General features: G+C 32.5%; 1 protein-coding gene across 1 annotated transcript in view; it reads left to right on the plus strand.

The window, feature by feature from the left end:
* Window positions 1-2,066: 2,066 nt before the first annotated feature.
* LOC106070347 (guanine nucleotide-binding protein G(i) subunit alpha) overlaps window positions 2,067-12,348 on the plus strand; it is a 39,726-nt gene continuing 29,444 nt past the window's right edge. Inside the window, exons 1-4 of the mRNA XM_056025751.1 lie at window positions 2,067-2,143; window positions 2,512-2,655; window positions 7,273-7,315; window positions 8,025-8,166. Coding sequence (XP_055881726.1) covers window positions 2,113-2,143; window positions 2,512-2,655; window positions 7,273-7,315; window positions 8,025-8,166 — 360 coding nt within the window. The 5' untranslated portion in view covers window positions 2,067-2,112. The remainder of the gene's footprint in view (window positions 2,144-2,511; window positions 2,656-7,272; window positions 7,316-8,024; window positions 8,167-12,348) is intronic.

Below are 12,348 nucleotides of genomic sequence, written 5' to 3' on the forward strand. Positions count from 1 at the left end.
ACTAGTGACACTGGAGCTTCAACTATAGATATCCATTGAAATACGAATAATACCTTAATATCCAATAAGCACATTATGAAATCAACTCTCAAATATTATTAATCAACAATGACTAGTCCTTCGACTCTCATGCTATATGCATACATATCCACCAGTCCAGGAGGAAACGTCCAACCTTCCTGTACCGGGAGCAAGACCTTACTGACTTGACTTGACTTGACTGACCTCTAAGTCAACTTTTCATTCTACTTCCTGTTTTCTACATCAGGAATTCCACGTGTCTTTTAAACTATTAACTTGACGTGAACTTTAGATCATGCAATGTCAACTAAGACTGTGACAGTACTGAACAAGGGAAAGAAATAGTACCTGATTGATGTGGTGGTATTAGTTAAATTAATCCCGTTGAGGAGGCTTGAGTCCTCGAGATGGAATTCGGGTTCGGAATGTGGCAACTGATGAGGGAGTTCAACATAGATAAGAACAATATCGATGTTATTGAAGCCGTTGACCACAATCCCAAAAGTATAGTGTTCCTGAACAATCGAATTTGAGAAAGTCTTCTAAAGGACATCCTTAGGAGTGCGGCAATGATGCATTTTCAAAAACTCTCGAAGGATTTACTCCTAGATTGACCATAAATGGGCGTTCTATTTCCAATCGCAGGTTTGCAGATGAAGTAGACATCATTTAAGAGAATGCAGAAAAGGTATACGATCTTATTGACCAATAGAATGCTGCAACTCGAGCACTTGACATGCAAAACGGTGTTGAAAACAAAAAGCAAAAAAACTTGTTTGTGGTGTTTGTTCCCTAGAGCTGGATGGCCAAACATTAAAAGTTGTTTCTTTTGAACACCTAGGGACAAACTTAATGGAGGATCACTAAAAGAGATAAAACCTCCGTCTGAGCTTGGCATCCGCCGTCATGAGTAAACTGTGGAAAATTTGGAAGAGTTTCCAAATAAAATTCAAAAAGTATTCTTCGCTAGTGGTCTCATGAAAGTGGACGAGTGCTGAGGCTGAAAGAAGAATTCAAGCCTTTGACAGTAAATGCTACAGAAAACTTATATCAACTCACACTGTCTGTCAGGTAGAAAAGTTTGTACACGTTATTTCTCCAACACCCATTCTCGGATCAAGCTGAAATTTTTCACAATATTTTCGTTTACATGGCAACACAAGAATAAAAAAAAAACAATTAACTTGAAACAATACCTACACAGATATATAAAGCAGATACAGGATTCAGTAAAAATTATCAATAAAATGAGTAACTATTTATTTCTAAATTAGCGAATTCTAAGTTTAACTTTCTATCTCTCTCTCTCTCTCTCTCTCTCTATCGTCCCAAGCTACTTCTTCTCCTTTATATATTTCCTTAGAATAAAGAACCGTGACATCTCAATACCCATCCTTGACTCCTTGACCCGTTTACATTTAATTTTCCTTTTGTTTTTGTAATTTAACCTACGTTAATTATGTTTCCCTTCTGTAGACTTGAACTAAGTTTTAATCGTCGTCTTTCTGGCATCTAAGCTAGCGTGGTAACGTGTGACCTAATTTGAGCTAGGTAAAACTGTCCTCATTTTGTGAACAATGAGGTGACACTAGGGACGTGACAATGAGTGCAACAAAGTAGTTTGGGGAAGTAATGTATCTTTCATTAGTGGACAGCTATACTTTTTGTTTTGGCCGTATTTGGTAGCATATGCCTTAAAAATGACAATTTAGTCTATTTCAGGAGATTTTTTTTTGTTAATTTTTCAGTAGATTTTAAAAATTCCAGGAGATTTCTAGATCTAGGAGCTCCTGGAAAATCAGGATGCAGCAGGAACCATGTTATAAGTTATGTTTTAACTTAATAATTTACACTTAGAATTAGCATGGGGCCTATGAAAGTCACACAGGTTGCAGTTAGGCCGGCCTTGTTAGGAAAAAGGGTTTAATCTTTCTTTTTTTAAAGTTAAAATTTGTTTTATACCTATAATATTAAAACAGGTTACTTTTTTTTGCAAATTTGAAATTCAAGGGGACAAAACTAATATTATCAAATTGTATGTTGCTAAAAGAGTGAGTTATCTTCCTTCGAAATTGTTCTACATCGATCGCAATGCCAGGAATGTCGTGGTCCTACTGTTGTGGTAAGCGTGTTATAGATCTAGACCTCTATTCATTTTCTTTAAATTTTAAGCCATTAGATCTAGAACTATTGAATTAAATTTCAAAAGTATCATTTTGGAATCTAGGAGTAAACTTCAGTTGCATTCAAACTCAAAATTCAAAGCCATTTAAAAATTCGTAAGCCTAACTGAACTTCTGCGCAAGTGCAGAAAACTTCATCCGGGCATTTGTTTCAAATGCTAAGAGGAACAGAGAAGCCGACGCATAAACAGTTTCAATGTCTGTGGATTTTTTTTCTGAAAGTCTGAATGAATGTGCATACGAATTTGTTTTTATTTAAAATATTCAAACTAGGATTTATTTTTTAATAATTTTGTTTTGTAAAAAGCCAAACTGTGTACCAATTCTCCTAAAATGGGGTGCGTAACCAGCCAAGAGGATAAAGCTGCAGTGGAGCGATCAAAACAAATTGACAAATCCCTGCGTATGGACGGAGAGAAGGCAGCGCGAGAAGTTAAATTGCTGCTGCTTGGTAAGATTTAATTTTTTTTTTACCTGTTACTCAGGCTACAGATCTAGATTTAGATATCTAGATCTATAGAGATCTCTAAGAATCTAAATCTAGATTAGTCTAGTCATTATAGAGTAGTGTCTCCCTGCTAGATATAGAATTTATACTAGAGTCTAGACTCTAGATCTAGACTCTAGATATCTAGATCTAGATCTAAAAAAATCTAGTCAATCTAGAGTCTAGTTAAATTCTACTTCTAGAATCTATCTAGATCTAGTAGATCTAGAATCTAGATAGTATCATAGACTATGATTATGATAGACTCAAGACTGTCATAGATCTAGTTAGTTAAATATAATGATAGTTGAGTAACTTCAGTAAGTCTAAGTCTAACTAACTCACAGTACTAACTAACCCCATCATTATTGACATTATGACTTCTGATCATAAACTAAAGCTCCATTCACTAATAATAGTGTATGCACTAGAATCTTAGTTAGTTAGTGTTACACTGACTTAACAATTCATCTTCAGTCAAGTCCAAGTTCTTTGGAATTCACTGACTGATCATTACTCTGTGACTGTCTCTGAAAGTTTTTAAAACACTTCACTAGACTCTATGACTCTCCTCTCTATGTCTATATAATCTAGTCTAGTAACTAGTATTATAGATGTCTAGTCTACTATAAGTATAGCCAGTTTACTGAATATATCTAGATCTAAATTCTAAAATCTAGCTGAATCTAGAATTCTAGATCTAGATATAAATTAAATATAGATCTAGATTTAGAATTTAGACCTAGATCTATTTATATATCTAAATTCTAAAATCCAGCTGAATCTAGTGAAATCGGTAGTCTAGATCTAGCTCTATATCTTAGAATAAGACCATCGAAAAAATGAATTGTTTTTGTCCATTCTTCTATTGCTGTATGTATGTGTATGGGGTGGGGGGTCGCGGCAGAGTGGGAGATTGTAAAAAGGGGTCGCCGAGGCTAAAAGGTTGAGAACCGCTGTTCGAGATCTAGATAGATTGCTATTAAAGTTCTAGCTAGATCTAGTCAAACTAGTGAATCTTTGATAAGATACATTAATTTATATCTATTATTAAATGACAACTGCTAGATCTACTTTTCTTCTAATTTTAGATACTCATACTGTTTACTCTTGATCTAGCCTAATCTAGGGTATAAAAATTGGGTTGGCAATGTCAATGTAAACTCTGGATTATAGATTTAGATCTTATTGTCTTTATGAATAACAATTCACTTTGGAGTTGGAGCATGACATTAAGGCTAGATCTAGATTTTAAAAGTTTTTTTTTAAATTTTAGTTTAGTTATCACTGAATCAGATAATTTATAATTTATTCTAGTCTATATTGTAAAGTCAACTTTTTGACCTTGTTTTTTTTTTTTTTTTTTTTTTTTTTTCAATATCCAAATGAAAAGTATATATGTCTAGTAGAATCTAGTCTAGATGTATTTTTTATCCAGTTAACCCAGGTAGCTGTTTCAAATGTTATAAAAAGAATCTAAAGATTTGATTGGTTGAAACCAAGAACACTCTGTCACTCTACTGTTTAAACAGTATTCAAGTCTAGTAGACCCTGCATTTATTAAAGCCTATGAATCATCATTCTTTTATTTAGAATGTTTATCCTACCACTGGCAGACAAGAGAGGGAATTTCAAAAAGATGAACATTTATGGACTATAGAACTTAACTAGTCCTAGTAATTTATGTACTAATGTTTGCAATTTATATCTGTACAAAGTATTCTCATTGGTCTCTTTAAAGCTTTAACTATAATACTTTCTTTAGAAAAGCTAGAATTTTAAATTGGACTTAACCATTTAAATATTTTAAAGCTTAATCCACAAGTAGCTTATTAGTTAGATCTTGGCCCAATTTTTTTTGTTTAGATTTCTCATTCTATTGAAAAAGGAGTTTATTTCTCTTAAAAGCAATATATGTATCTTTGCTATATTTTTGCTGTATTACTTGTTCATGTTGTTATCTATAACTATTTCTTTTTTCTTTAGGTTATTATTGCTTTCTAGTGTCTGAGCTACCCTTTTTTCTTTTTTTTTTCTACAATAATTTGCTAGAGTGGGCTATAGAAAATCTATATATCTATGCACTTCTCTCAGTGATGTTCCAACCATCACAGGTTAAAATCATAGGCCTATTTAGTGATTAGTATATTTCCTAAACTTAAAGTTGTACTTTGTAAAGATTAAAATACAGTTTTATCTAATAATGCTACCATTACCTTAACAAAGACACCTTAAAGGAAAGAAAGCTATTGCAGAAAAAAAAAAGTATTTAAATTAAAAAAAAAAATAACAAAATTAAAATAAATAAAAAATGCTCTGCCGATCATGTTTTGGATTTCACTAACAAAGTCATTTTATAGAATATCTATTTATTATTCAATAATTTTGAGTGTATTCCCCATCTCTCACACTTCCAATTAATCTCTCACAGTGATGAGCAGGCTCTGAACATTTTCTGATCTAATTTTTCAGATGAAAAAAAAACATTTTTTTTTAATGATTAGTAGGGGATTGACTTAAATGTAGATGCTAGATGTAGTTGAAATAATATAGTTAAATATATAAATAATATAATAATGATATATAATAAATAATAATAATAATGCCTAATGTTTTAACAGCCCATTGTGACATTGCCTTAGGCCTGGAGATCCATCTCTTGCAAATAACAGCCATGTTTGCTTGCGAGAAAGTGTGTGACACAATATGCTTAATATGCAATTTTGTTGTTGTGCACTCTATCTAAAGCAGTGTTTTTCAAATTGTGGTCGGGTCCCCAAGATGACTAAGTGGAGTTCGCAGAAAGCTAAAAAAAATTGTATACAATTCTTAGAAAAAAGCTGGTTATTCAGATCGGATAATTTGAATAATAATCAACTTGCCCCTCACATATTACATACTATTCAATGATGAACCCTTCAGTGCATGGACAAACAAAAACATATTCCAAATTTATACCCTAACCCGATCTTGACATAAATGCACTCATAAAATCTCATCAGCTTCATCCAAGTTATTCATTTTTTTTAATTTTATTTTAAACAAAAGTTATAATAAACACTCCTTCAACAAAATGTTGTTTCACATTTGTTACAGATATTGTGCCAGGGCCGGCGTTACAAATGGGGAAACCCAATTTAATGGATGCTTGCGAGGTCCCCTCTTCTAATTTATTTTTACAATGACAACTATTTCTATTAATTGGATATTTATAGCAACATTTGTTATACAACATACATAGGACGCAACCCTAACACAATATGCGCCAGTTGGTCAATAAAACTTGTCAATCGTATGTTAACCCTAAGTCCTATATCTTTAAAAGCCAGTGACAAGAGCCATGAGTGATTGTGATATGCTTAATGTAAATTGCAGGTCACAATTGGAGCAATCAGCTGGCCCTGTACATTTGCGTGGGCAAGTTTAGGGGTGTCCAAGTCAGAAAAGCTTGAGAACCTACCTTCGGTCTAAAGCATTTCTCGTCATTTCTTATGTTTGGTTGCTCTTGCTTAAAAACTCAGCAGAGATTCAAAAACTTTCTCACAGTTGCCTTTTAAAAGCATTTTAGTGGACCCAGAGTAAAGTTTCTTTTATTTCATGTACAGTTTATTGACTAGTGAAACAAACAGAAGTGTAGCTAATATATATATACTTTTGCAGCATTTTCAAAACTCAAGCATATTTAGATTTTAAAACATAATTATTCTATCTAGTTTTTAAAGAGAGAAGTTGTTCCAACACCATTAAAGCATTAATCTATTATTGAATGTTCAGACTGCGCAAGAGAAGTTGTCAAAAGTTTTCTTATCTAAATTAAATTTATTAAATGTACAAACAATAGTGCCTTGTATGCATTTCGTGTGCAGTAAAGCTCATGTTGTATAATTTATTTGTAACATTATTTAAAGAAAATACTAAATATAATTAATTTCTACTTAATTTAAAAAGAATTCCATAACTTCTTATTTATGTCGCAGTGACATAGCAGTTCAAAAACGCAGGTGTAGAAAGTTTCCTAAAATGCTTGTGAACCTGTTTCCATCACTGTTAAAACTATTGTAATCTCCTGGCCTTAAGCATCAGTTACATTTGGTTAAAATCATAATTAGACTTTGATATTTCTTGACATTTGGATAGCCCTGGTCTCATACCTTGTTCACTGCAATCCTCTTTTGTGCTACGGGAGGTTTGGGTTAGGAATTAGATTATCTTGAGTTCTGAAGGAACATTCGAAACATGTAAAACATTGTACAGCAAACACTTTTTCTTATCAAATTGAGATGGTTTAACTTTGAGACAACCTCAATTCAAGCTAAACTATTTTTTTAAATTAAAATTATGAAAACTAAAGTCAAACCAGCCAATACCATCAACTTTTCTAGAATTATAAAATGTATACTTGTGTACGACTTTTATTCTCTCCATCAGAATTTCTGAGCTTTGTTAGTGTATATAGAAAAGAAAAAAAAAACAAACTCTATGTCTTACTTACTTGATTTTTGAAATATTCATTTTTTTTCCTCATTTATTTTTATACACTTATTAATAATGAACTACATTATATGTTTTTTCTGTTTACAGGGGCTGGTGAATCAGGAAAAAGTACTATTGTTAAACAAATGAAGTAAGTGCAAATATAGTTAATTTACTTGACATATAAAATACTGGTAGCATTAAAATGTGTATATCCTTTTTCCCTTTTTCTTTTTACTCTATCTGTTTTTAGAAATTCATGCTGTATTACTCACATTTGTAAGAAAGAACACTGTCTTTCTAATTATTGTTTTTTTTTTTTCATTAATATATATATATATATATATATATATATATATATATATATATATATATATATGCTGAATATATTCTAGTTATTTATCTTTTTATATTTACCAACTATATTACGACAAATCATAAACCATTTTTCGACTACGGGTAGTTTTTAGAAAGTTTGCAAATAGCTTAACAGATACATAGGCTGATCATCTCTGGCAGGCCCTGAGAGACTAATTCAATTTAATAATTAGATCTGCACTTTGTGCTAGGGAAACCAGGGCACTGTTATAACTTATCTTTGTGCTCTGTTCTTAGTTGTTCTAAAGGGTTAAAGAGAGCATTGGAATACAGAGTTAATAGTTGTATGTTTTCTCCAGAATTTTTTAAATAATTTTCATTGGCTATTGGTGCTTCAACTGTGAAGCAAAAGTTTCCTGGTATTGGTCCTCATATTTAGTCCATTAAATGTAGTACTTGTCAAGTATTTGGGCCCTTTTTATATATTTGATTTGTCCTACTAATTCAGTATTATTAAAACTTCTTTGCCTGTTTTCATTTAGAATAATTCATGAAAAAGGATACTCACAAGAAGAATGCTTACAGTATAAACCTGTGGTGTATAGTAATGCCATCCAATCTATGATAGCTATCATCAAAGCAATGGGACAGTTAAAAATTCAGTTCGGACATCCTGACAGAGCCGTAAGTGTATTTTTAAAAAAGTCTTTGAATAAAATGTAATGATTGTTTCTGTACCTATAGATGTATGTACATTTTGTTTTTGTATTTCAATGTCTATAGCTTGCAACATTATGTTGAAGTCAAGCATTTCCTCCATATAAAACTGTATTGATATAGGTGATTGTAACATTTCATACTTTAGTTAGAAAATGTTTTAACCCACCTACCTACACACACACACACTTGAAAGATTAAACCACTTATCTTTTCAATGAGTCACTCTTAATTTTGATTATATATTCAAATATTGGATCTCGTTTATATTTTGGGGTTGGAACTTGGGTGGAAAGTAACACACTTAAGTAGAGACAAATACTTATATGTAGTTTTAATATTATATACTGTGTTGTCTGTGTGTACTATCAGGGTTATAAAATCAACTGATTAAAACCATATTTTTATTTCACAATAAAAAACAACACATAAAATGTTGATTTCATTTGTGTTCCAATGGTATCATTATTGCAATCTATTAGTTTTATATTATGGTTGATCTTTTCAAAATAACTTATGACTAGATTTTCAACATGTCAAGATATTAAAAATTTTTTTTAAAATTGTAATAAATTGCACATTTTTTTTTTCTTTTGTTAGGGGTTAAGAATGATTTTTTTTTTAAAGTAGGGGGCTTGGTGGGCGGAGTGTGGCACAATTTTTGTGTGCATTATTTCTCCCATTTCCCATTCTCAGATTGAGTTGAAAATTTGTACAATTATTCATAGTTCCAGACAAAAGGTGCATCAATATAAAAAATAACTAATTAATTAATTTTTTTAGTGGTAATTAATATGTTTGATATTGATTAAGGGAAATAAACCATACAATATTGATATATATGGCTATAAATATACAGTTCTTCTCTTTATATAACCCATGTTTTTTTTTTTTTAAGTCTTTTTAAATTTATATTTGTTGTTTTTTTCCCTGCCTATGGTTACATGATAAATACATAAAAAAAAAAACAAATCAGCAAAATAAACAAGTACAAGAAACAATTCTAATACATCTATCAATATCATATAAGATTTTTACTTAGCAACTTCTGTACATAATTTTCTTTTAATCTCAACCAAAGGACATATAAAAAAGTACTTCTTTAATTCTTACACATTGACTTGGTATGACAGGAGAGTACACGGATGTGTCATTAGATTAACTAATTGATTGCTTTAAGTTTAATGATTGCTTTGCATTTTGCTTAAACCTTTAATCTTTCTAGATGGATAGAGCTATCAAATTTTATTAGAGGAAGGCTCTAAACCAGTTTTTGTTGCCTTTTTTTTTTTAATGCCTTTCCCCTTTAGACTCTCCAGAAATTGTTAGGTCATTGACACATTACAATTAGACCAGCACACCAGAGGGTTGTTAAGCTAGTGTAAAGAAGGAAGGTCGAGGTGTGCTTCAGGCTGTTTGGATGATAGAAGCTTGTTTGTTTATTTACACCATGCTGATAGCAATGCCTTAAGAAAGTGTCCTGTCTTCACAGGCTGGAAAGTAGTTTCTGGCTTGTTCTTTTAGAAACTTTGTTTCAACCAAGGAGTTTTTACTAATTGAGGATCAAAAGAAATTAAGCAACACAAAATTTAAACAAATTTTTGAGTAAATCACGTTTAGTATTATAGCTACAAAGTTGCTATGAAAGTTTGACATGATCTAATATGTCCTTTTTTAGATTTTGTCAGTCGTTTAGTCTAGAAAGTCCATTATATTGTCCACTAATGTATCTCTATAGTGTTGGTGTGATGGGATAAGTATGGACTGTTTACCATGTCTCTTGTAACCTAAATTGTTTATTTAAACTAGCAGTCTAATGGTACATATCATTGAATTATTTGCTATGGATTTATTTTAGTGAATGTACCATTATTTTTGTTTGCCATAAAATGGTTATTATAGTCTAGAAATATTCTCTTGAATGTTCTTGTGTACACGGTGAAAGGTAGCTCTAGTATGTAAACTGTTGGCTTCGAAAAGCGATAACAAATGTACAGGAGAATCTAATGCCACACATTGTTTGACCGGGTTCTCCTTTCCACTAGCCAAGTCGCGGCTCAAACATTGGGTAGTTAGGGGAGATAACATTTGTCTTGTCCGAGGCAGAAACAGGTGCTTGCAATGGTAGCCGAGCCAAGTGTTGACTCGGCTGAAATGATGTTTACACTTGTCTTAATCGGTATGTCTCATGGCAGTGCATCTTTAGTAGAGCTAAGCTAGAGAATAGAACTACACTGGACGTTTGGGGTTTTAGAGATAATTATAACTCTACAAGATTTGTTTAACCTTGTATTTTAATAAAACAAAATCATTAACAACTAACTTACATATTTACTGATTTTACTAGGAGTAATTAGAGTAGTGGGGCTAACTGAAGATGACAAAGTTTGTCACGTAGAGCCACTACATTGGTCACATGAATCCACAATTTTCTGACATATCATAACATAAAGGTTTAGACAGGGGAAAGCACAAACTCGTAGTAGATATGAAAGAGACACGTCGGAAAGACAACAAAATCACCATAACACATTGTCTTTGCTGGGGTCGCTAAAAAGAAAACTTGATGGTAAAACCATACATTTACATTTGAGCATTTAGAATCTACAAAACCAAAAGGTAATGCTAGGAACTTAATTGAATGTTATAGTGTTACCTTAGTGAGGGAGGGGGATTACATTACCAACCTGTAAAGGTTAGGGTGTTGACTTTAAGACAGACATTTTAAAAACCACATCCTTGATACTATCTCGTTTCAGGGAGGGGCTGGATCTCAAGCTAGCTACGCCACTGCTAGTATGTAGATTAAATTGTATTTTTCGGTAATTGGTTTTAATTGCTAAGGGGTTAAAGGTTCTCTATGAAGCTAGCCCTCTAGGCCAAGAGAATACACAGTCACCAACAGGATCTCCTAATGGCGGTATTTGTATCTAACAGTCTAGAGGCTTAAGAACACATTATTTTCATTCAATATTGACTCAGTGGCGCGGCTGTAATACATTGTTTACTTCTGACACTTTCATTGGCGGGGAAGTTTGGACAGACGTTACAGGAACATCCAAGGGTCTAACAAAACATTCAAGTTGCATGCCTGTATGTCAAAAAAAAAAACCAAGATTACAACGTTCAAAACTGAATGAAAGTTAAAAAAAAAAAACCCAAACAAACAGCAGGACAATTGGTGTCTTTGTTTTTTTGCTTCAAGTGTAGTGTCATTGCTGAAAGCATCATGTTAGTCAAATGTGAAATACATTAAAAAAAAAAAAGAGGCCGCCTAACTATCAATCTACACAAGTAATAGAAGTGTTGCACTTAAAAATGTTGTGAAAGTAATGTTGAGTTTCTATTTTCTTAAAGCGATGCATGCGTTACAATAGTACTTTTGACTCCCCCCCCCCTTTTTTTTTGTTACAAACGTTCGAATACATTTGATATTCAACTTTTTATTATTTGTATTATTACGTGTAACACAGTCGAATGAGTCCATTAGGCTGCGAGCATTTGTTATTGAACCTAACTACACCGTATTCCGTTACCCTCCTCATTAATGACATCTCTCATTTGACTGTGACCGCCTGTTAAATAGACTTTAATCTTTGTAGCCATCTTGATCTTGAATAATTTCTTTTCTGGAGCTTGTAATTATTCACAAACGAACTAGCGAGGGCCTACAGCCTTTATTCTTGTGATGCAGAGCTCAATTAGAACACGTTTGCCTAGTATTGCCGTTGAGTTGTTTCACTATTGTGCTTTTTTTTTTTTTCAGTATGTCGTGTTTTTTTATGTACTAGTCTAGGTGAACAGTCTGAATTATTTTCCCAGAAACGTTTTCCAAGTCTCGCATCGCCAAGGCAGTCACGACTCTTGTATCTACTTATTTCAGAGTAGTTGTAGCTGAATAGTCTTGTCTTAGTATGTATTGCTGGCTGATCACGTGGTACACCGTCTGGCATAAATGATACAAACACAATTCTCACTGTCACGTAATAGGACACGTCGCTTGTTGTGAAGAACAACGGAAACATTTTGGTGACATATTCATGTATTACGAGATTTCTTTTTCTTGGAAAGTTCTGGAAATTTGATTAGTACAAAAGTGTTTGTTAATTCTCCGATCCTCGTTTAAGCAAACAAACAAACAAAACAACT

The sequence above is a fragment of the Biomphalaria glabrata genome, chromosome 4 (genome assembly GCF_947242115.1).
Source record: "Biomphalaria glabrata chromosome 4, xgBioGlab47.1, whole genome shotgun sequence".
Taxonomy (NCBI): Eukaryota; Metazoa; Mollusca; class Gastropoda; family Planorbidae; genus Biomphalaria; species Biomphalaria glabrata.